The sequence below is a fragment of the Argiope bruennichi genome, chromosome 9, assembly GCF_947563725.1.
Source record: "Argiope bruennichi chromosome 9, qqArgBrue1.1, whole genome shotgun sequence".
NCBI lineage: Eukaryota > Metazoa > Arthropoda > Arachnida > Araneae > Araneidae > Argiope > Argiope bruennichi.
The window spans coordinates 1,618,381-1,644,594 of NC_079159.1; the positions used below are offsets into that span (position 1 = coordinate 1,618,381).

Genomic DNA, 26,214 nt, shown 5'->3' on the forward strand with positions numbered 1-26,214 from the left:
TATTTTCTGTAAATTTTTTAAGGTTCTCTTTACCTCCTATAACAGAAGATCTGTTTTTGAATTTATAACATTTGGAGAATAACAATATAATATTTAATTATACTAATTTAATATTTACTTTTGTTTTTAAATATGACTTCTCCATTTTTATTATACCTTTTTTTTCCTTATAGCTAAACCTCATTCTTTTAACATATGTTTTCTAATAAATGGAATGTTTGCTTTCTAATAAATGGAAATTTATAATAAAACACTTCAAAATGAACGTTGAGTACAAGTCAATTTAATACCATATTTTCAAAAAAGGCTTATATGGCTAATATTACCATTCCAAAAGTAAATGGAAAATAATGTGCATACTATTTAAAAGAACAGTTTACTTTGACACATTGACTTTATTATTTTGACAATTTGCATGATTTTGAATAATAATTATTATGTGTTTTACTATTATAATGTTATTTTTATTTTGTTTTAACTTTCTATTTCATATTGCAGAAATTACTTGATTTGCGATATTTGTAAAGTTACTTTGAGCTCTAAAAAAAACCTTAAAGTACATGAAAAAGGGAGAAAACATCAGAATGCATTGAAGTAAGAACTATATTTTTCTTATCATTATCTGTGTAGATATTTTATTGCATTAAATTGAATCAAGGGGCCTTTTTCAACATATTTAATATGACCAACTTTATGCATCAATTACCATTGTAAATTTAATTAAAACATTTAAATTTGGCATTCATGTTTTTTTATGCTAAAAAAAGGGTTAGGAATTTACAATTGTGAAACGTGTATTTCAGATAATTTGTTTCTGCTTTGAACATGCAGCTTGCTCCTAATAGAAATTTGATTAGAAAATTATCTGAAATATGGAGGACCATTTTCATCCAATTCTTATTTAGAAATAAATATTTATTGAATATTAAATATTTTAAATATATTAAACTGTGGAATAATTTTTTTTCATCATTGGCTTGAAACGATAGAGAGGAAGGAACTCTCAGTAAAGACAGTTCCTTCTCCAAACTAAAGTCCATAGTTTTTATTTATATACAGAATGAATTGAATTAAAGTTCACTTTTTCATGTTACACTGTGCAGACCAACAGTTGTTTTAGTGCTGGGGTACTTGGAGCTGATTTCATATGAATTTGATGTTCTGAATTGTAAGATTTAATTACTTTTTACTTAGGAGCTCTAATTTGTAACATTTAGTGAAATATGTGTTACACTAGTTTAAATAAAATTTATAGATAAAAAAATTAGGATAGATTTTTTATAACTATACTAAACAAAAATTACTATATGCAAAGATATAGGGAAAAGTCGTGAAAGAGATATGAAATTAATTAGTCACTGAAGAACCCAGCAGCTTCTTTTCTGTAACATTTTTTTAATGTGTTTTGGAACAGTCACTTTGTAAACTCCAATAATTTGCCATTATTTGTTTATCCCATCTTTCTTGGTAGTAATTTTCCATAGTTTTAATATCTTGGTGAAATTTTTTTACCTTTTCCTCATTATTATCCCTTAAATTTTAGAAGAAAAAAAATTCCTAGTGTTTGTGTAAATAGTGTATCTTAATGCTCATATTACACCCAAGGGATTTGAAAAGTACCCTGTTTAAAAGTTCAACATAATTTTCAAATTGTCGTTTGTTCAGAAAATTTCGGACTACTTAAAACGAGCAAAATTCATACTTTTTGTTTAATTTCATTCATTGAATTTACAAAAGCAGGATTCTTAATTTGCTCTTATTTGTGGTTGATAAATATTCCTGCTTTAATTTTTTCCCTATTGAACTAAAGCATTGCCCCCCCCCATATGTGGAAAACAGGATCTATTCTTATCTCAAGAACTTTACAAACTGCTTCATAAGGCTCAGCTTGATATGCATTGAAAGAGGATTTTCTTTTATGCAGCTGGGGAATCATTATTGTCATTCTTTTCTTCAACATCTATGTTTTCTTCTAATCCTTTCTCTAATCCAGTGATGTGTCTTTTTTCTCTGCTATTCTAGAGGCATAAGGAGCAAGGATATTTGATGTGAACACTTTGCTAACCTTGGAGAAAGTTTACTGCTTTTAAATCCACATAAATCATCCAGTAATGTTTGTAATGCTTTTATCATTTCCAAGATGAAAGTTGTGGTATTATCTACTTCTTTCATTTTCATTGAGTGAGCAATTAGTATCGAACCTTATTTGTTTCCACTTGTAGGATACATATTAAATTTCACTTTTAGCTATTGATAAAACTGTTTTTCTAAAAGTCCTCTAATTACCTGACAAAATACAAGGCCTGTTTTGCTTGAAAAAAGAAGGGTAACAGATGGGAAGTTTTCTCTTGTACAGTAAAAATTGATTTTGGTTCCTTATTCCAGTAAACTTTTACTATTGAGTTTAGAAAATAATTCAGAAGCTTCTTTTGATAGATTGAAATCCTTTTACTTATTCTGATTGAAACATTGAGGAATTGATGATATTTTCTGATAATATCACTTCCATTAGAATCAGAAGGACAATGCTTGTATTCACAGAGCTCCAATATCTGGTAAAACATTGTGATTGGCACTTCCTCGGCATAATGACATGGCATCTTGCAGAGACTAAATCAGCATAAGTGTCCATGATAATTTAAAGCAGTAATATTTAATTGACTTTCTAATAGTAATATTTATTATGAAGTGAAATTTGGCTCTCTCCAAATCATCAGCACCCCGAATTTCAAACTTTTTCTGTTCCCAGTAGTCTACTGTTGTAAATGCTCTCTACAAGTTTTATAGGCTTGAAGCAGTGTCCAGGTCTTATCCTGATTACCATCAAAGTATCCAAGACAACCTCTCTTTATAGAGTTCATCAACAATTTTTCTATTTTCTTTTAATGTGTATTATCTGCATATGTTGTCAAACACATCAGGATTATTTGCTCTACTTCTTTTATTTGGACTCATTTTATTTCTAATCAAGAATACAAATGCTGCAATCTGTAACATAGTATGTTGTAGGTTTACTTCATAACAATAAATATCAAAAAAGCAACTGCAAATATCGGGCTAATTTTGATGTACTCTGTATTGCAAGAGCTCCTAAAGTAACCCTGAATCTAGTTTACGCATTGAAGAACACTTCTGTACTGGAAAAATAATGCTTACCACCATCTGGCATATGTTCTTGGAACTAACTGGACAGCAAATGGACAATAGGTCAAATACACAAAAACCAGTCCTTGTATGCATTATTTAAATCTGCATGAAATGAAGTTTGAAAGGGGAAAAAAAAAAAAAAAAGCATATTAAATTAAGCATGCAATGTTTAATGTGCAGAGCATTTAAAGTTAAAATAGGAATTCAAAATGTAATACCAAAAATATGATTTTATAATAACCTGAATACTTTTTGTATTAAATAGTAATGTTGTTAGTTGTAAGGGGGCAATGTATTTTATCTGTTGAAAATTTAGGCTTGAAATACTTTATATAGTACACTAAACAGGACTCTGACTAAAATTATACATTTTTTATTAATCATTTTTTTATTATTATTTAAGCTTTTTTGATAGCATCATGATTATCTTTTCAAATCTTTCCATTATTGTTGAAATCTTATTTGAAATTTGTGCCTCAAGACCACTTGATTTTGTATCATACATCTTTATTGCCATTCTTATGGTAACTTTTCTCTTTTGAAATATGGACATATCCTAAGCAAACCCTTGCTCGAGTTCAATTATGATATTCTTTAGCAGTGGACATTAGTATATGAAGCAATAAATAGCATAGAAAATTATTCTGTTAAGGTATATGTGCATGCATATGTTTATTGATTTCATTTTGTGTAAAGCATATTTTGTTTTAGTTAATTATGTCCTGCAGAGTTAAATTAAATATTAAAATAAATTTAATGTGCATTTGGAAAATTGATTTATAATCTTATTTTTCATGTTTAGTAAGAAAAAGGGAAAAGAACAGAAGAAAAATATGAATTCTTCAACAGAAAAAAGGGACATAAATGATGATCATTCTTCAAGTGTTCCTACTGATTTCCAGTGTTCCAATCCTTCTGAAACCAATTTCAATGTATCTAATGGAAAAAAAAGTCATTCTCATGACTATAAAGACAGTTATTCAAACTCATCCAACAATTATTATTCTCCGAATCATAAAACGCCTTATCCTCCTAATTATAGAGAACCTTATTCCACTAAACGCAGAGAATCTTATAATAACAGGCGAAATTGTGACTATAGAAATTATCATTGGAATAGATGGCCACCAAATCAACCTTTTAGAAATGGTCCGGATAAGAGGTTTCAATCATACAATCATTATAATAGATACGATCAAAATTATCATTGTAACCAGTCTCCTCATATGGAAAAAGAACATTCACCTATACACAGCAATAATTGGGCAGGCATACCTAATCCAGAAAGTAATGAATTTTTTTCTGAAAATATTCAGTCTGAAAATATCCAACCTGTTGAAGGTGAAACACATTCCACTAATAACAATTTTGATGAAATAATAAATACTTCCACTGATGATCATAAATCTCCAGTTAAGAAATCAGATAAGAAAGCTAAAAGAAGTCCTAGAATTCCAATTAAAGTCATTACTAAAACTTCTGTAGTCATTGAAGATATTCAGAATCAGCTTGAAAGTGAAAAACACCAAGAAAAGGGTGTTGTGTTATCTGAAAATATTGCAGGGAAAAGGCTTGCTCATTGGATTAATCCATCCAATCAGAAAGATCAAGCAGAAATTAGACGATTAGTAACTGAATTTTCTAAGTCTAAAAAAAAAGAGAATCTTATTAAGCTGAAACTGCATACAGATAAAGTGCCTGTCAATAGTGATAGTAATCAGAGTGTTACTGAAGAACCAAATAATGTGAGCAGTTTACCAATAACACCTGAATTACCTGAAAGTATGAATTCATCTCAACTTTCCTTTGAAACTGTCACTGATGTTTCATCTAACTCATTGACATTTATTTCTACAGAAAATAAAAAAAGGCGGCATTCAAGCTCTTTGACGGATATTGCTTCAAATACGACCTTGCCAAATATACCTTTACCTGCAGCTAGAACTCGTTCTGAATCTCTTACTTTAAATGAAAATACTAAAATATTACAAGGCATTGGTGCTAAAAGAAAAGCCAACAAGCCATGTGAATCTCCTTTTAGCAGGAAAAGAAAGGATTCTGTAGATCAAGGTAGTAATTCAAAAAAACATAGGTGCTCATCTGCAGAATGTCTTGAAAAATGTATAGAAAGTGCTATTGCAAATACAGATACTTTAATAAATTCTGAAAGGCTGGAATCTATTGAAAGTACTCCATTAACTATGAATGAAGCTTCCAAAGTAAGTTTCTAGATTAAGTAAGGGTTATTACTTGTTTTTACATCACTTGCTTTGTTTCATGTTTATAGAATTTTGTAATTGATTTCTGCCTACTTCTTGATCTGCTAGAATTCTGAAAAATTTTGCAGTTATTTGTTCCTAATGGTAATAAATTATTTTAATTTTTAGAATTTAATTATTTAATTTCGAATTTGATTCATTTTAGTTAATTTCAATTCTGCAAGTAATTTGAGGGAAAAAAATGATTGCAAGATTTCATATTTATTATAATAAATTCTAAATATTAAACTGAATAATAGGAAATAATGAAAAAATTAATGCTTTCTAAGTGCAGTAAAAATTGGATACTTAGTTTTTTTTAAATTGAAATCTTGGGAGTTGAAACAAAATTGTAACTGTATTTGTTGCTGAAATTTATGTGGCAAAGAAATTAAGCTACAATGAATTTCCTAGAAATTTCCAGAACATTCATTAAAAATTCAAATATTATAAGAATGTGAGTAAAATTAAAATTTAGTGTACTTTTGTCAGGATTTCATACTTTTACATTTTTGTTGTAATCTCTAGATTCTTCTCAATAATAATAATAATAATAATAATTTTTATATATTAATACTTTTAAAACATGTTTCTACGAAATAACTTGTTCATATTTTATTGTAAATCAAATTGATTAGCAATTGATTCTGTGCATTTAAATTTTTCTTACTATTTTTTTTATCCATAAAACTTTCTAAAAACATTAATATGTTTTAAAATATTAAATGTGATTATGCTTTATTACAAGATAGGTAATAAATTTAAAATCTTGTGTAATCATTGAATTATTTTTATGTCCCAATATCAATTAATGTTAAAAATTGACAAAGTTCAAGCCAATGTACTTTAGCTTTACGTTACCAACTCAATGATAAAAATGTACATATTTTAAGTTTAAAGATGCTATATTTGATATTATTTAAACTAACAGAAACAGTACTATCGTCTTACAGTGAAAGATCAGCAAATGTTTCACATATTCATGAGATCATTCCATATGTGAGGTTCGGATCCTATATGATATTTTCTTTTAATAGGAATGTTCTTCACAAAAAGAGGCAGTGTATATTAAGAAAGAAATTGTTGATGAAATGGGTAAATATCTGAGCTGTTTATGTTTATATTGTTTTATTAAATTGGAATTTGTTAAATACTCTGTGACTAAAGAGTTGTTTTTGTTCAGTTTTAGCTTAAATGGCATGAAGTAAATGAAATAGCTTCTGAAAATTTGTAACACTCAATAAGTGCATAAGTTTGATTAAATATAAAAACAGGTTTTTATTACTTGTGATTTAAATTCATTTAAATAAATTTGTTTGCATAATTATCAACAACAACAACAAAAGGGGACACCTTTATAACCTTTTATTAATTATTGCATTTTTACAAAACTGATGAAAACTATAAAAAAAGACTAGTTACTTGAGACAATTTGATTCTAGTTCCTAGATGTTGTGAAAAGTTTTTTTTTAGACAAATAGTAATAATTAGTTGGACAAATTATCTTCATTAACAACTAATATCTTATTTCAGATACTACTCAAATGACATCTTTAAGTTTAAATGAACTTATACAAAAACAAACAGATGTAATTGCTAACTGTCAAGATGACGCCAGTATGACACCTGTGGAATCGCTCATCAACTTATTTGCCACTGGAAATATCACCATAAAAAAGGAATTTGATGATCCTCTCATTGATGCTATTAGATCCATAGATCCTGTTCTTCTAAATAAAGTATGTGAAGATCAACTAATATCAGATAAAAATGGTCCTAATCAAGAGATTATAGAAAAAGTTATTGAGCCAGCAGTTGCCCCCTCTCCAACAATTCCTGATAATTCTCTAACATTATCTTTAAAAAATATATTAAATGAACTCCAGATTATATCAGATGAAGAAGAAAATGTGAAAAGCAACCTACTAAACGCTGATCAACAAATACAGTATTATCAGTCACTTTTAGATGAATGGAAGACAAAGAAAATAAAGGTAATATGGTTATTTGTGTTTTAATGCAACCTATTAAATAAATTTCAAGTGTTAATTAATTTTGACACTGTGAATTTTAAACTTATCTAATGATCAAACACTTTTTATTCAAGAATTTCTTCTTATTTATTTATTTATTTGAAAAAAATATACAGTTTTTGAAATTATTTCCCTACCCAAATGGTTTCCTAATTGGAAAAATAAATCATTTATTTATTCACTGATCAGATTTGCCATGACACTGGAAAAATGCAGAAAATTTAAAAAAACAGAGAAAATGCAGGGAACTTTGAAAATTTCCATAAAAACAAATTTATTATTTGAGAAACTATGAGCTTATTCAGAGTAGATTAAAATTTTTCCTAAGCAACATGTTGCTCAAAATCCATATTTAACATGGATTGGATAGAAAAAAACATTAATCCTTGACTGAGAGGAAAATATACAAAATTTCATGCCAGTTCAAAAACCTTAATGGATAGTGGACTTTTGAATCTGAAAGGAATACAGGAGAAGATGACATGTTAAGTTTGAAAGCTTCCAATTTAGTATCTGAAAATTTCAATTTCAAACTTTTTTTGTTCAAGAATATTCATTTAAACTTTTATGGTCATTATAACTTATGGCATCTTTTAATGCATTCAATAATATATCTGAAATATTTTCATGTACAGTACACTCCCAAATATCTAGTTTGCGACTATCTAGCTTCCGTACTATCTGACTTAGTTTCCTTTTATCGTAGTTAAATGAGAAAGGAAAGGCAAAAAAAGAATGCAGAAGCAGTCATCTATTAAAGACTTTTTACAAATTATAAACCTTAAGTTTTGACTCATATCTGTGTAATCAGTTATCAGTGAAAAATAAAATCAGTTTGAGTCCATTTTCTTAAGAATTAGGCCTACGATTTAAGTCAAAATTTTGTTTATATTTCCTGCTTATAAGTCAAGCATTACAGAATTTATGTTCAAATGTGAACAGTTTATATCCTTTAATGTACTTTTTCTCAAAGAAATTCTTGAAACATGCTGTGAAATATATAATTATATGTAAACTACCTGTACTGCGCCTTCTATTTTAACTCGACACATATCTGGCAACTGCTTCTATGATTCACCAGGCAGCGGCTGCATTCACATTGAGATAAATGGAAGGCTTAGTACTCAATAAGAAGTGAGAAAATGTGTATAGTAACAGTAAATTTGGGGTTTAAAAACTTTTTCTTCTGGTATTGTTGAACAAAGAAATGAGTTAATAGAAGTCTGGTCTATCCGGGTTTTTTTGTTATCCGGTCTGCCACATTAGGCCGAATACCCAATAAGTATACTTACTATATGTTCATTGATAATGGAATTACCATAAAGTGTACGTAAGGTCTTACAAAAATGTCATACATTTTTTTTTTTTTTATGAATTAATTCTATTTTTAGAATAATCTCTTAAAGAATCTTTAAACAATAAAAAAAATTAACATGCTTTGACAAAGTGGTGAACCACATTTCACAAAAATCCAAATGGATCTCATTGTAAGATCTTGGTGTGAATTAACCAATAGAGTCTTCTGAAATTGGACTTATATATTTTTTAGTCATATCACTGCAACAAAAATTGTTTGAGGATTTTAAAGAAGTTACATAAGGTTTGGATATATAGTTAATTTTACAAATTAGTATGAATGGACCAAATGTAAATTAAAAAATTTTTTATCATGTCAAAGAACTTACAGACACAAATGACAATAAAATTTTAGATCTATATGCTTTTGGCCTACACATAATTCATGCAGAGTTTCAGTACGGACATCTGCTCGATGGGAAGTACATGTTACTCTGTGTATAAAGTATTCAAAGATAGTCCAGCTAGATGTTCTGATTTCTTGCAAATTATTAGTTTCTTCTGAATTTTCATTGAAATTTTGTAATTTCCATTGAGAAGAAAAAATCAGCCTTTATGAAAGTAATCTAAAAGTTTCTGACAACATAAAGAAAACATAGTTTTCAATTTTAAAAAAATGCCTAGATTTATCATATCATAAAGTCTTATTAGGATAAATTGATTCTGGCTATAGTTAGCTTCTCTTTATTGAAAAGTGCTTAAATTTGAAACCAGTTTTAAAAAGTGCTTAGTTTTCTCATGAAGACGAAGAAAGCTTTACATTTTGTTTTGTTTCTCCACAAATTGAATATCATAATTCGAAATCATGGTTGTTATGGCTTGTTTACAGAATGTGTCAGAAAAGAAAACCAACAAAAGGGAAGAATTCTAAGAAGTATTCCAGGGGTTCCAGCTAATATTAAGATAATGCTTGATAATTGGAGTTTCCCCCCCCCCCTTCCTTTTTTTTTTTTTTTTTTTTTTGCCCTCTTTCTTTCGATTTCTTTTCTCCCATTTTCTTCAATAATGTGCAATGCCATTTAATAAAATACTGGAATAGTTATCTGAAGGGGCAGTGCGAAATGCGTATTATACCATACTTCAAGCATGAAATTTGTGAAGTTATTTTTTGGGTATTTGAGGCACATTAAGAACGGAATTTTTAAACTTTTAATTTGAAGTTTAATTTTAAAAAGTAGAATTTTAATGTATTTTCATCATAACATCAAAGCGTATTATCGCATAAAAATTATTTTAATGTCGTTTTAAAGGCTAAAAAAGAATAGCTTTTGAATAATAAAAATTTTATTTGGTTGAATGTAATTTTTTAAAAATAATTTCTGAGAAATTAGTTTTGGACACAGTTTATAACAAAGATTTTTATTATAATGAAATTCAAAATGATAGTGCTTCTTCGAATCGTTGAATCATATTATTTTGCAGTGGTTAAAATTATAGTAAAAGAAAATAGTTGTTCCTTGCTTTTATTTAACTTAAAAATTTTTAAACTATGTTCATTGAATAAAATTCTACATTTGATAAGTTTTGTTAAATTTTGAAGCTATGCGATATTTTGTCTCGCGATGGCTTCAAGAAAGACTTTTTTTTAAAAAATGCTTCAATCGGCATTTTTACTTCCTCGTGTTCACAATTTAGAAACTTTGAGAAAATATTGCAATCATCAAAAAATTCAAACCCAAGATTATAAAAAAATCTCCATGTTTCATACTTCCTTGAATTCGAAAACACATTTTCAGAAAATGTCTGTCTGTGACAAAGATAACACAAAAACTCTTTGAGCTAGATGGATGAAATTTAGTATAGGGTCTTCACACCAAACTAGTAGATTTGATCAAATTTGCAGCAACATTCGTTCAGAGGACATCTGTCGGGCTGTTCGAGTATGTTATCATGGTAATTACGAACCGAAGACAGCTAGATAATTAACATTTGGTACACAAATTTAATATCTATTACATAAACATCTGCCAAATCCAACAAGTTGTTCGCCGCATGTTGTTACATATTTCTGTTGGTTTCAGAAGCATGTAAACGTGATAACTCAAAAATGTAGTGACTTTGATATATTTAAGTCACTACATTTTTGAGTTATCGCGTTGAGATGTAATTTTGTGACTACTACTTTTGACTCGGACTACTTTTGACTTTTTGTTTTAATCAATTGGGAAGAAGACTTCTAAAATCCAAATTTGCTTCATCGGATACTTTCAATCGTCTGCCAGAGATGAATCCTAAAACACTTGTCAACGATCACACGATAGAATAAGTAAAAATATTTAATTCACCCCCAGTGTTAATATTCCATAACGTACGCCAATGCCACAAAAGTGCTTAATTTTTGGAGCTAAGGTGCTAAAAAGTACTTAATTTTTGCAGTAGTTTATCACTGTAAAATGGTTTAGCACTATGCAATAGTGCAGTAGTTTATCACTATGCATCTTGGTTCAAATATCTAAACCAATAGTGCATTTCTTCGATGAAAATCTTGTCATGCTTATTAAACAGTTAATAACAAAATGTTATTCCAAGAAGTATAATCAAAGAAACAAAAACATTAGACAGAACTTTTTGATAGAGCTTGGTGAGGTTAAAACTCTGAGAGAAAAAAATACCAATATTGGAATAGTGATTACAAGTTACTTCATTACTAGTGCTGTCATTGAAACTGAAAAAAGAGGCTTTTTAATAGAATGTTTATGAAGGATATTATAAAAAAATATATTTGAACGCATGTTCAAAAATTTTGCTGCTTTAAAATTTATATTTTGTTTGAATTTACATTTACTGAAGAACATTGCATTGTTAAGTAAAAAAATTAATGGCTGATTAGTTTTATCTTCTTTGTTCAAAGTACAAATTTCCAAAGTGTGCAAAGATTCAATTTGAGATTTTCCTGAAAAAACTAAAAAGTGTATACAAAGAACAGCTCTATTCATTAAATGAAAAAATTCATTTAGATTATTTCTATTCTAATATTTTGAAGTTCAAAGAATTTCCTTGTTTTTCTTTCTTTTTTGGTGGGAGGGGGAACTCAAAAAATAGTTTTTGTGTTGTGGGAAGAAAAAAAAATTAAATTGATGACTGGGAAATCTGTAGAAGTTGTAAAAACCGACACCCAAATATATGAATTGGCAAAAATAAATAACTAAAAATAAACCAATAATCTTGCTTTATGTTGTTTTTTGTTAAGTAATCATTAATTGGTTTGTATCATGATAGTAAAAATGATTTGTGTGTGTGTGTGTGTTTTATTTCATCTGAATCCTTAATTTTGTTAGACTTGCAATTAAAGAGCATGAGAAGTTATCAATATCCTCCTCTCCCTTTAATATGAAAAATTTGTCCTGCTAAATTCTAAGGAATAAATGAAGATAAATTGTTTTTTTATATGTAAATATTAATATGCCTTTAATATACTATTACTTCAAGTAATATCAAATTGTTGCTAGCTCCACACATTAAAACTATGGATTGTAACTAGCTCATATGTGCTGTTCATATATTTCATCTTATATTGCATAAACATGTAGGGAAAACACACTAAATATTTTTTTTTCCAAATCTGAGTGGTAACCTTGTTGATAATGGAGAAAAATGTGGATCATGATGGAGAGAAATGTGAAATGTCATCAGTTTTTTGTGAAGTTCGCTGAGTTAATGATTTTGTTTATTTGTATTATCCTGTAACTGAACAATATGACTTCCTTCCTGTTATCCTATCTGATTTCTTATTATCACATTGTGATACAACACATCATTAAGTTGGTCCAGTTTCAGAGAAGCTTGCTTTAGAGCTCAAAAGACTGTGTCTGTGGCAAAAATATTATTTTATGTTTAGTAGCCATGGCTATTGAAATATCGCCCATAGAAGGCAAAGTTTACTTCTTTCTCCACACTGTGGGAGAGACAGTTTGCATTTAATTTCCAATGTTGTTTTGGAGTGTGTGTACTTTTCTCCCTCTTTCTCTTAATGTAAGGCCTGAAATCAAAGAGATAAAAGGAATGAATTTCAATGAAGTACAGTGGCTCTTGCCATTTGTAGAGGTTTGAGTGATTGTTCCGAGGAGTTGCTTTAACACAGTCACCCTCTTGGGAGGAGGTGCATAAAAAAAGTGCACCTCCTTCCAAGAGGGTGACTGCACCAAAAAAAAGTGACCCTTATAAGGGTAAGGTTTGATCTGTATGCATGGGTGGACACTTTCTGCAGGAGTGGAAGTTTTACTCTTTGATATATTTATTTTTTTTAAATAATTAATGGCTTCCTATTTTAAACTCTGGCATGCACACATATAAATAATGAAATATATGCTTTTTGCTACAATATGATCTTGATATAAGTGCTTGTGTATGGATATATTCATTTTGTGTTACTCTTACAAACTCTCTAATATACTCTGAAGAATTATAAATTGAATTGTGTTAATTCTTTAAACTTCACTTTGAAATACTACATTTGCTTCATGTTTAATTGTTTTCCTTAATAAATTTTATTTCTTTTAACAGTAAGTGAATGCGAGATGAACGTTAGTATATAATGTTAGTATGTCTTTAGAATGTTCATTCATGAAAATATTAAAGCACAATAGCCAATCGTTTCCAAGAAAATAGCCTTCAGACTTTCAGCATAGCTTATTACTAACAATATAACACCATTGACGAGCATGACAGTATAGTGGATAAGGCTTAGTATTCACAAGACATATTCGGTCCTGAGCTAGTATTTTTTGCTTTCTTTATTTCTTTCCCTTTAAATTATTTCAAATTAATTTATCAATCAATTTACAAACAGTTTTAATTATTATTCTTTTCATTTTTTTTTTACGCAAAAATAAATATTTATTCTCCTAATTCGTGGATTACAATTTAACTTTTGGAACAAATATAATCATAAATGTGAAAGAGTTTTTTTAAATATTCAAAATTACCTAACTTAAATTAACAATTTAAAGATGGTTTCAATTAATATGTTAATCATTTTTGTATGGAAAAATAAATGTATTTTCTCATAATACCTGAATTATAATATATATTTAAAAAATTAAAGATGTGAATGTGTTTTTTTAAAGTTAATATGTAACAGTTTTAATTAATATATAACTTTTATCAATCAAAAATAAATGTTCTTAAATATCTCACAAAAATAAATATATATTCATTCATGTAATACTTAAATCAGAATTTTATCTTTAAGCTGGGAAAATAATTACAAACATAAACAATACTGACTTCATAAAAATATTACCTTAATTTTATATTACATGCAAGAACCAAAATGGTTATTATTCTGAAAACATTTGGAACAAGATAGATATATTTTGGCATCTTGCACAATTGATAAATAATGATTACCTACAAGACAAACCTTAAAATAATCAATTAGATAAACAAATTTCGTTTATCTTCAAAAAATATTTTTCTTCAGAAAATTGGGCAGCATACAACGCATACTGTGTACTGTTACTAAAAATTTTGAACTATTTGCCTATGCATTCCTTAACTTAACACCTGCTTTCTACTTTTCTCTTCAATTATTAATATTGAGAATATTTGCTGGTTTAATTTTATTAATTTGAGTTGTTCTCTTTAATCACAATTATAAATATAGCTTTGTCAAGTTATAACAAATAATTTGCCATTATTGAAATCCAAAATTTTAAAACATTTAATGATTTTAAGATGAAAATAGTTGTTTAAATTATTTTTATAGTTAAAATTATATTCATAATTATTTTAACTCCTAAAAATTAAATTATAATTCAAGAGCTGTTTGAATATAATTATTTTAAAAAAAAGTTATAACTTAAGTATTAAGAGAAAATACTTTTATTTTTCCATACAAAAATGAATATCGTATTAATTGAATGTCTAAATTGCTGATTTAATTTTTGTAATTTTGCATATTAAAAAAAAATGCATCTCAATTTATAATTATTTTTCTTCTAATAGTTGAAGAATTAGAAGAATAAAAAGATATTAATGAAAACTATATGTAAATGTATAAATTAATTTGAAATAATTTTAAATGAAAACAAATAGAAAATTAAAAAACAGAAGCCAGTATCTAACTCTGGTTCCATGAACGCTAAGCCAACATCTTACCGTCTGCACTATTCGGATGTTCGTCAATGACACATTATAGCTTATAAGCTGTAATTAAAGTTTGCAGGCCATTTTCTCGAAAGTGGGTGACCATTGTGCTTTAATATTTTATTGAATAAACACCCTAAAGGCCTGCTATTATCCTGATCTCATCCTGATATCAATTTTCTACCTCAGGCCTTCCCCTTGTTTAGGTTTGAATTTGATTATAAGTGTTGTTGCTATAATATATTAAGGTTCTTATTTTTAAAATAAAATGAAAATTTGAAGTGCAAAGATAGATAATTTGGTCATAAATTGTGTAAGACTGTAAACACGATCTTTCCAAAACTTCTCTAGATTAAAAAATTTATTATTTAATTAATATTTTTAACTTTTTTTTCTTTATTTATTGTAAATAAGTAGATTTTTTGCAAAAATATATTAAAATAATTTTATTTCTCACTGCTAGCTTACTAAATACTCATTTTCTGTTTAGTTTCAAAGTGAAGAAGAAATTCTGAGGAACAAACGGAACACTCTTGTTAGAACTATGAATGGTTTGTTAAAATGAATATTTTATTTTTTTTATTGTTTAAGTTTTAATATTTTGTGTTGTTCATTTCAGTATCCCAAGACTACCACTTTTGAACAATTCTACCTCGTTAAAGGGTGAGATGTGAAAGGATGATTGCATTTCTGGAATTCTTTCTCGTTCTATGACCTTGATCCTCCCCCCCATTTTATACTTTCCTGCTCATTTTTGCCCACCCCCCACATGTATAGGAGTGTCTTGCCATTTCTGACCATACTATTGTAACTCAAAATTGCATATTAATTGCTTAGATAGTCAATTCAAATAACAACAACAAAAAAAAAAATATTTCAGGTGTGCACAAAGAATTTTCTATGTATTTTAATTAAATGTGACAGAGATTATCTGCCATTATTATTCACAAAATATTACAAAAATGCTTAATAACAATTTTTAAAATAAAAAGTATTTTAAGATTTTTAAAAAATTATTATTTTGTTAAAAAGGAGATTAACAAATTTTAAGAACAGAAATCTTCCATTTGCTTGTCATAATTTAATATTTAGGCCCCTTAAAGTTACTATAAATTGTTCTAAATCTTTTTGCTGTGAAAAAGTATCTTTTTCCTATAATACTAGTTATCCACAGTTTCTAAATATAGGAATGAGCCGAGTTCAGTTTATTTTTAATTGCAAACATCTCCTCCTTTCATCTTTCTTCTCACTCCTATTTTGACTGATAAGTGCATCCTGATGCATGCATGAAAGTGCGGAGGATTTTTGAATCTGAAAATGAACAGTAACATGTGAATTTATAACTTTTTTGCTATATTTTAAACATATATTAATCTACATTAGATCATTATTTTTATTAATTATATTTCAACCTTAGTTAGAATATAATCAATTTTTTGTATATCAGTTTTGAAAATAACATTTATTTTCAAGTTTGCTTGTTACAAAAAACATTTATTTTCAAATTTGCTTGTTATATATATATATATATATATATATGAATTCACAAAGCTAGTCATCTGTGTGCTGTTTCTATTATTTATAAAGAAAAACTATTTCTTTAATTGTGTTATTTTGCATCCTATATTTAACTATTCAAAAACATTTATCTTTATTTGAGAGTAGAAAATATTTGTACTTTAATTTTCTGCAGATTTTTTCTAATTCTTTTATGATTTAATTTGAATTCTGTTGTATATTTTAATTGCAGTTAGATTTCTAAACATTGCTTTTTATCTTCACCTTAGATTTAGTAATGCAGCAAAGTGCAGAATGCAGATCCACAGTTGAATCTCCAAGACCAGAAGAGAGGCCATCTTCTAATTCCCCACAAAATAGAAATGTGATAAACAATACTCTTGGCTCTATCAATAATGAAATTGATGCTATAAAAATTAATGATACAGAAAAAGATTCTTTTACTTCAATTCAACAAGAAACAACCACAGAAAATTCTATGAAAATTGATCATGATGTTATTCCCTTGGAAAGTGATGAAGTAGTTATTCTTCCATTACCTGAAAATAGAATTCCTGTGATTGACATTGATCTTATTGCCTCACCTGAAAAAAATAATGATACTGATGACTTTAGGTAATTCATATTATCATAATAATAAACTAAAAGAGATTTAAATCATTAATTAGTCATTAAAATTTAAATTTTTAGTACTTTGTTGTTTTTGAAATTCAGTTTCTAAAAATTATAGACCTCTTAAAAAGATTTTCCCCTTTCTCCATTATTTTAATGTAGTTCTTTATACTTAAAAGAAGTTTTTATTTGTTTTTTAGGAAGTAGGCCCATTTTTTTTTTACCATACAGCACCAGACTAATAAAATACTAAGATTTTCTATCCTTTTATTTTTAAAAAATAATGAGTCCAAATTGAATAATAAAAAGGAAAGTTTAAAGTACTACTTTGGTAAAATGATTATTCTCCACCATTGTTTCTTCTGAGGAGTTGAAGAGAAATACATGTTTTCTAACTTTGTGTGCTTATAGAAAATGTTACGTTTCACAAAATGCAAACTCTTGCATATCAAATGTAAATATTTGTAATACAATAAAAGTTGAGTGGCAATAATTTTTGAGATACATTAGATGCTGATGACTGCAGTGAGTTATCAGTACTTAGTAGTGTAGCCTTTATTTTTTATTACAGCTTCACATTGATGTTTCATTAAGCTGATGAGAGTTTTAAACTCTTCTTTCATTATTGCATAATGCTCGGAAACAATTATAGTCTGAATTAATTCCCTTTTATTTGATAAAAGCTTCATATGTACAAGAAACGATGCCATAAATTCTCGATAATTTTGAGGTCAGGTCTGTTTCCTAACCTGATAAAAATTCAATGCTTTTTCTCCTAAACTACTCATTTGATATTTTTGATGTGTGGCAAGGAGCTAAATCCTGCTGAACAATAAATCATGCACTGCTGGGAAAGAGATCACTAATGGAAGGTGTAAGTTTTGGTTCTAGAATAGTGTCAATGTATTTTCTAGCATTTAATGTCCCATCGATAACATGATGGAAGGAGACTAATACTGTCTGCTGACATGAAGGACCAAACTAACATAACACTAACTTTCTTCATAATTGCCTATCAGGATGTAGTTTTTTGCCTTTCTATGTCTTACATATTACATCATCACTACTGAATGACAATATCTTTGTTTCATCACTCTATATAATTTGTGACCACTGATCACCTGTCCAATTAATGCATTCCCTTGCCCACTGTAATCTTTTTTATATGCTTCTGTAAATTCAGATAAGAATTTTTCATTGAATTCTACCTCTTAGTCCAACATCTAATAATCTTCTCCTGATTGTTTTTGAACTGACATAAATGCCAACATCATTCATTTGACTTCTGATGACCACTGATGACATTCTTCTATCTTTGAGACATAGTCTTTTTAATTTTCTGTCATCAACAGATGTGATGCACCTTTTTTTTTTATCCATTTCATGCTTTGTTTTATACTGAATTTGTCTCCTGATATTGTAAACAAAAATTTTAGACTCCAGATGTAGTCAAAGAACCACCCACCTGTTTTGCAATTTCAGTATAGAAAATACTATATTCATGTAACAGTAATCTTAGTTCTCTTTCTAGATGACCAGTCTATTCTTCTTTCGTTTGGTGTCATTGTTTCTTGACTAAATATTAGAGATATTTATAAAAATTCCAACTATATATTAAAAAGTTTAACAAAATTTCTAACTTGCAATTTGATTACCCAAAAAACTGTCTTCCTTCTACAGAAAAAAGCACAATAATGATTTGTTCCAACTTTTAACATGATGTCAGCTTCTGCTAGAAGTTATTAACATTTAATTGGTTCCTGGAACAAGAGCAGTGATTTGTCAGGAAAGTTTGAAATTACAATACCCTTCATCATTGTGTTTATTATTCAGATTAAAATAAGAATAACTTCTTTTTTTTTTTGTATTCCAAATACTTATATTTTGCTTTTTGCATTGAAATCAGCAACGAATTCTCTTTAAAATGATATGTAAGAGTTTGCATTTTGTGAAATGTAACATTCTCTATAAGCATACAAAGTTAGAAAACATAATGATTTTCAAAAGTGTCCTTAATTTTGGTCACCACTGTAGAGACTGAATGTTAAATCATAAAATCATCTTTAAAATTATTTAAAAATAATCGACTCAAGTGATCAGTTGATTCAGAAGGAATATTAGTTATATTTGATTTCAGATAATTTGCTTACATATAATTTGATGTTCATGATTCCACTTAATTATTAACATTAACATCATCTATTTTAATTGTCTTACTTAAGTTTTAATTATTATGTGCATGAACCTTTCTATTAGAAACTATCCCATAATATCATGCTGTTGTTAAAAATGTAAATATTTCATCTATCTTTTAAATTTCCTGATATTGTAACTTTACTTTTTTATTTCTCTTGTAAACTACATAGATGTTAAACAGAATGCTTCTTCTTTAGATTTCAACTGTAGAAGAAAATCCCACAACTCAATATTTGATGAACAAATCAAAACAGTTTGAATTTCAGAGCATTAATGTAATTTACTGTTGGAAATTAAAAAAATATTTTTTTTAAAAAAATTATTGTAATTCAAAAAAAAAATTAGCACAAATATCAGTTTAGTATCATTAAAAAGGCAATTTTTTGAATTTTAGGATGATATAAAGAATATTTTTGTGCTATTATATTTTTATAAGTTATATAAAAAAATCTCAAAATTTTGCGTAATTTTAAATTTATTAAAAAATTTTAGAAAATCGTTCAGAGGTACGCATTTTCACTTTCCAAAATATATAAGTACCAAGTTTGGTGTCTCTAGTTCAGACTCTTTGGCCTGTAGAGCACCAATACACACATATACATTCATCATTATTATAAGTAAAGGTGAAGAAATTGAAATTACAATACAGAATACATGTTTTTTAAATGACATTAATTTTAAAAATTTAAAATTAATTGTTTAAGTAATATTAAATTTTAAAAGTTGAAATAATTATTTTTATTATTTGTGTTTACTTAATGCATATAATTGTGTTTTCATATTGTATAAATTTACAGTTTAAAAGGAAAGCTATAAAATCTGTGATAAATACTTTTCTTCTTATTATTGTTAATAACATTGTGTTATGTCACAAATTTTTTGGTGATGTTTTATTTGTTCTGTTTTGTCTTTTTCCTGTTTTAGTATAACAGATCCAAGTACTGACTGTATTTCAGGTTAGTAGATTATTTTTGTAATATTTTATATTTTAGTTCTTTTGTTAGTATAATTATAATCTTGTTATTTTGCATGCCAATTTCTTCTGTAAAAAATGCTAGTGCTCTGTGTGTTCAGAAATTTTATTTTATTTGTTGTGTACTTTATTTTTGTATTGTAAGTAGATACAAAATTTAGTACATTTTCTGATGCAATCTTCTTTGGGATCACCTTAAACAGTAGGCTTTATTTCAGTACTCCCTTAAAATTAATTTTAGTGCATATGCATGTATGTGTTTACATTATACATTTAGTCTTTATTTACTGGCTGAACAATTAATCTTTTCAACACTTTATTCTCTGTGGTATTGGAGTATTTAGTAATCATTAATTATTACATTCTGTGCTAATAAACATTATATTATAGAAGACTTAATAGGAATACAGAGTAGTAATGTATAAAATAAAATGAATTTTCACTAGCGTCACTTTTAGCCTAATATAGATAGTGTCAGTGCCTAAAGACTAACACTGAACTTTGTTTATGACCTGCATTAGTTCCTTTAGATTATCAATATTTTATTATTTGTTTAATTTGTTTTATATACTATTGACCAATTATATTAAGTGTAATAAACCAAATTTATGTAATATACAATTTTTTTTCTGTAGATAACTATACAGAAGCTATTCAAATACAAATGTGGTTTCTATAATAGTTATTACAAAAAATTGTGATCTGTTGAATTAAATTTTCTGGTTATTTTGCAATCACTACATCTAGTTTTATCCATAATTTGCTAAAGGGGAATTTATTCTTCTTTTTGTGTATCCAACCAGCTTTTTATGAAATTTCATGATTAATATTATTACTTGTTCAAAAATAAATGATTTATTACAGAAATTTTCAATAAAGGTGTGATTGCTGATTTTTTATTCCATTTTATCATTTATCATAAAAATTCTTATACGAACTCATATTACTGAAAGATTAATGAGAGCTTGTCTTACAACGTATTAAACTACAAGAATATTGAAAGATCGGTAATTTTTTTAGCTAATTGGAATCCACAAATTCAACTCTGTTTTGAGTAATTTAATACTGATATATCATTCTATTAAGTTTTAGCTTTTTTTTTTTTTTTTTTTTTTTTTAAAGCTTTGTCTAAAATATGTTCTATGTTTTTTAGCAAATTGTCTCAAAATCAGAGATCTGGTAGCTCATAATGCTCATATTAATTCCATACAGGTAAAAATCTTCCATTGATTTATATTTAGCTGATTACTCATTGAATAATAATGATATTTTTGTGAATTTTTATTCCTGTCCTTTTAAATGTGTTCACTGACTAAAGTGTAGTCAAAAAATTTTAAAATCAGTATTATATCTAAAACAACATGATGAATGCAAAAGATTGGTTTTAAAAATTATGGAGGTTAATAATGAAGTGATTTAATTATTATTGAAGCAATTTTCATAATTTTTTTCACATCACCCACACTTATCATCTTATCTAATTTTATTTATATTTGGAATACTATACCATGATTATTATTGTAGTTCAAAAGACATAAATTTTCTAAAATTCTATCTTATTGCATTGAGTACATTGAATTTGAAGAGAGAAAAGATTTACCTACTATTTTTTTCAAAAAAAGATAAAACTATCTAATGATTGATTTTTAGTCCAAATGATACATTAAAGCTTATTTTCAGGGGATGTATTATTTTTTCATGCATGATTTGTATTATTCATGTAATTGAATGACACTTATTCCTTATGCCAATGTGTATATTTTTGGTGCCATTGCAAGGATAAATATTTAAATATCAACTTTATAAATAATCAAACATTTTGCTGCATGTTTCCTAACTCAGGAAAAAATTATTCTTATCTAAATGACATTTTTTTTCTTAGCCTTTTCGTCATCCATCTTATTGACTGTAGTTCTTCTACTCTCATCGCAATTTTGGAATCATTCAAAAATCCTTCTTCTCTTTGCAGAAGGATACAAGATTCCTTATTTTGGAAATCTTCCATAGTCCTTTTCTGATACTTGAAAGAAAGATTGATTCCATTTTGTACTCATCATGTCTGAGAATCAAAATTTTAATTCTCTTCATTCTATTAATTACTAAATGTTTAATTATTTGCTGCCACATTTATTATTTAACAAATGTATACAAGTGTTCATTTGCACTTGAATTAGACATTTAGGAATAACTATGGCATCTATCTAGTTGATGATTTTAACTAGACCATATTTCAAAAATAAGGTATATTGTGAACACCATGAAAAATTATGTTTAATATTAGGACCTATTTTCAGAAAAGCTTAATATTTTCTGAATAGAAAAAATTAATGGAGTATGTGGTTTCTGTCAGCTCTTCAGTTTTTCAGTGTAATTATAGTCACTTCTAGCAATGAGAAATTATTAATTGTACTAATCTAAAAGCTTTATGTGATATTATTTTCATTACTTTTTAATACTATGTTTAAGCAAACACTGGAAATGTTAGAAGTGAAACTGAATATAAAAAAAAAAAAAAAAAGTAATAAAAATGAGGTTCAGTAAAAGTTTTTGTGTTACGTATGTGTACAAAATTATTGAATAAAAGAAACCTTAAGGAATAAAATAAAATTCTTTAAAATTGTCTCGAAATAAATTTAGAATAAATAAAATAGACTTCATCATGAAATTTAATTTTTGCAAACAATTAATGAAATATAAAGAAGTATAAGATAGTCAAAATATTGTATCTTTCGTATTATTAAAATTTTGTATTTCTTGTAAAACAGATTTATAATCGTATTTTCTACTGCATAATGATTTTCATATTAATTGCTATATTCTGCAAGCAAAATGTTACATGGGAACTAATATCAATATAGGTTTGTGTAGTTAATATCATAATGGAATCTATATATGTTGAAACAATTAGTTTTTACCAAGTTATGATTTATATTCCTTAAAGAGGAGAAGGATTGTGGAAACAAATGCTATATTTTAGATTGCAAAGAAAAACAAAGTATGAATATTATGAGACATAATATTCATAATAAGACATATGAAATAAATGGAAATGAAATTAAATGTTTTATTGAATGTTGATGGTTTCTCATTATTTTTATTGCCAATCTTTTTTAAAAAAATAATTTATGTATTTAAATTCCAAAAAATATGTGATTAGTGGCCATCATAACACTCACTTTCTTTGAAGTTGGTGCTAATGAATGATAATCTGATATTTTTAAGAAATAATTATAGTTCTGATTAAGAATATAGAAAGCATAAAGTTTATAAAAAAAGTTGAACTTTTGTCTTCAAAAATTGTATATTAATCTCTTTTAGGCTTTCAACAGAATGTTGAATGTTATGACCTAATTCTGTAGATGCCTCCTATTACTTAGATGTATTTGACATATTAAATGGCATTATTGCTATTATTTATTTCTTTTAATTGGAAATTATCATGAAAAATTATTAAGACTGCTGCAATTTGTTTTTTGTAAAATTGTAATTTTTTATTTTTAATGTTTAGGTTTTCGGTGATTATTTATACACTTGTGCCAGTGATAAAACTGCAAAAAGATTTCATTTAAAAGTAAGCAAACAAATTTTAAATATTTTCATCATTTTTGATAATTCTATTAATAAAATCATTTAATTACTAATATTTTCTGCAACAACTAATATTGTATTGATGTATTGAATACAGGAAAATACTTAAAGTGAAACTTCTTTCTTGTGTTAATCATTTGATCATGGTTTTTATTAATATTGTGATTTTACTATACTATATTAAGCTGTAACTTATTGTGGTATTAAAATTCATTTGCATAAAATTCAATGTGATAAAATTTCAATTTGAAGCCATAAGTTTTTAAAGATCATAATTTCTTTCAAACTGATTTTTTTTTAATGTCTTGATTCATTTGAAAATTATTTGTTAGACTAATCTCATTAAATTTTATTTTTTAAAAATTCTTACTCTATCTGGTATTTAAAATTTTTAAAGAAATATGCAAAAGTTTTTCAAAACTTTCATTCTCAGTGTTCAGATTCTATTATTTTCTAATGTTTTTTTTTTTTCTTTCTTTCTCTTCTTCTTCTTCTTAATTCTTATGGAATTTTTTCCCAATGAAATCTTTTTATGCAGGTTTATTTAAAAGTTTGTCCTGATTGACAGAATAACACATGGTATGCAAAATTTTGTCAGTTTTTTCTAGGAAAAAAACTGAGAATGGATTTTTTTATAATTTTTTAAACAGTTTAATTGAAAAATAAAAATAGAATTTTAATCTGTTTTTGCTATAACATCAAAGCATATTACTGTGCAAAATGTTATTTTTACAATAATAAGTAAATTTTTAATTGTATTTTGTTTTAATAAATAAATTGTCTTTAGTTTTAGTAACATTTGAAAACTTATAGACACAATTTGTAACAATGTTTATTATTTTTATAAAATATTAATAAAAAAAATATCATTGCTTCATTGAATTGTTGAGTCATGTGATTTTACCACTGTCAAGTCATAATTTTACAAAAAAGTATTTGCTTTAATTAAACTTTAAAGCAGTTCATTGAATACAATTCTTTGTTTGATGCATGTTGTTAAAGTTTGAGACAATGACGACATTTTCAGAAATGATGTATTTGGTTAATTTTAAAAAATGTTGAAAAAGATAACAGATTTGTGTTATTAATCTTATAAAAGTTGACAGTATTTTGGTAATGATAATTTTTTATTCATTGTGAACATTTTTATATTTTTGTCAAAATCAGAAAGGCATAATTTGTTTTACCATATAAGACATTGTGTAAATACAGAAATAAGTGATAAATTAAAAAAAAAATGCACTTTTAAATGTTTTAATAAAAACTAAGCATTTTTATAAGAGGCTTAAAAAATATGCAGGTTTATATATGCATTCACATAAATCTGCTAATTTTTAAAGGCCTCCCCCCCCACTAAAGTACCTAATTTTTGCTGCTATTTGTCACTATGCACCTTGTAAGTAATTAATTGGTTTCTCTTCCCTTTTATCTGCCTTCACAATGATGTTTTCCAGTGTCCTATATTTCACTAAGAAAATAATCAGTTTTGTTTGTGTAGCATTATCATTGGTTCAATTAATATGGAATATAATTTTTAATATAAATGTCTTTAAATGTATATATGATACACATTTTTGATTTGAATTGTATTTCTAAAGGTTCTTTTCTTTATGTTTTTTATTTATTTATTTAGGATCCAACTCAGGTTATTACTTACAAACATGATGAAAAGAATATCTATCATCTTTTCATAGAAAAAATGCAAGGAAAGACATATGTTTTTACATGTGGTTTAAACTCTAATTTTATTACAGTATTTGATGCTGAGGTATGAAAATTTTAATATTGATTTGAAATTTGGCTATTAATTTATATATTTATTAAGATCAAAACTGCATTTCAGTTTATTGGAGTCCTTCTATTCAACATTTTACTTAATGCTCATTTAAGATAACAAATTGCAATGCTTAAAATTTTGTAATTATATTGAAGTATCATTTTACTAATCATTCAGTTTTTTTATAAGAAGCCTTTTACCACGATGTAATTCATTTTTTAAAGGGATTTATTTTTCTGTATTTGATAAAATTTCACTTTATCGTTAATTCTTGTAAAACCAGTATTGTTTGGTAATAATGGTAAAAAATTATTTCCCTACTGAACTCTTTAATAAATTTTTAAAAATGCTGTTTTGTTGATATCATTCTTTAAAATAAAGCTTTACATATTATAGAATATTTTTTAACAATTTAGTGATACTTTGGTGTTGATTTCAGAGTGCTCTAAAAGTGAAAGTTCACCAATTTCGACCTACTATTGCAAGTATGTGCAAAGGCAGATATAAAATATATGTTGGTTTCAGAAATGGAGTTATTGCCACTTGCAATTGGAAGGTATTTATCATTTTATGTAGTAATTTGCTGGCTTATATATTATCTTTTCCTGATTTGGAAGGAAAATTTCTTTGTTAATTACTCTTATGTTCAGTTTAAACAAGAATTTTTTC

General features: G+C 26.8%; 1 protein-coding gene across 3 annotated transcripts in view; it reads left to right on the forward strand.

Annotated features, from left to right (window-relative positions):
* The window catches only part of LOC129983999 (uncharacterized), a 70,080-nt gene that overhangs the window by 23,083 nt on the left and 20,783 nt on the right, over window positions 1-26,214 (forward strand). For all 3 annotated transcript variants that reach the window (XR_008785466.1, XM_056093745.1, XM_056093746.1), the window contains 11 exons: window positions 499-594; window positions 3,950-5,366; window positions 6,443-6,500; window positions 6,939-7,399; window positions 15,372-15,432; window positions 16,669-17,014; window positions 20,132-20,163; window positions 21,334-21,392; window positions 23,689-23,751; window positions 25,402-25,536; window positions 25,985-26,101. Coding sequence is in view for 2 of the 3 variants with exons in the window: in XM_056093745.1 (XP_055949720.1) it covers window positions 499-594; window positions 3,950-5,366; window positions 6,443-6,500; window positions 6,939-7,399; window positions 15,372-15,432; window positions 16,669-17,014; window positions 20,132-20,163; window positions 21,334-21,392; window positions 23,689-23,751; window positions 25,402-25,536; window positions 25,985-26,101 (2,845 nt within the window). In the remaining variant the exon portion in view is untranslated. The remainder of the gene's footprint in view (window positions 1-498; window positions 595-3,949; window positions 5,367-6,442; window positions 6,501-6,938; window positions 7,400-15,371; window positions 15,433-16,668; window positions 17,015-20,131; window positions 20,164-21,333; window positions 21,393-23,688; window positions 23,752-25,401; window positions 25,537-25,984; window positions 26,102-26,214) is intronic.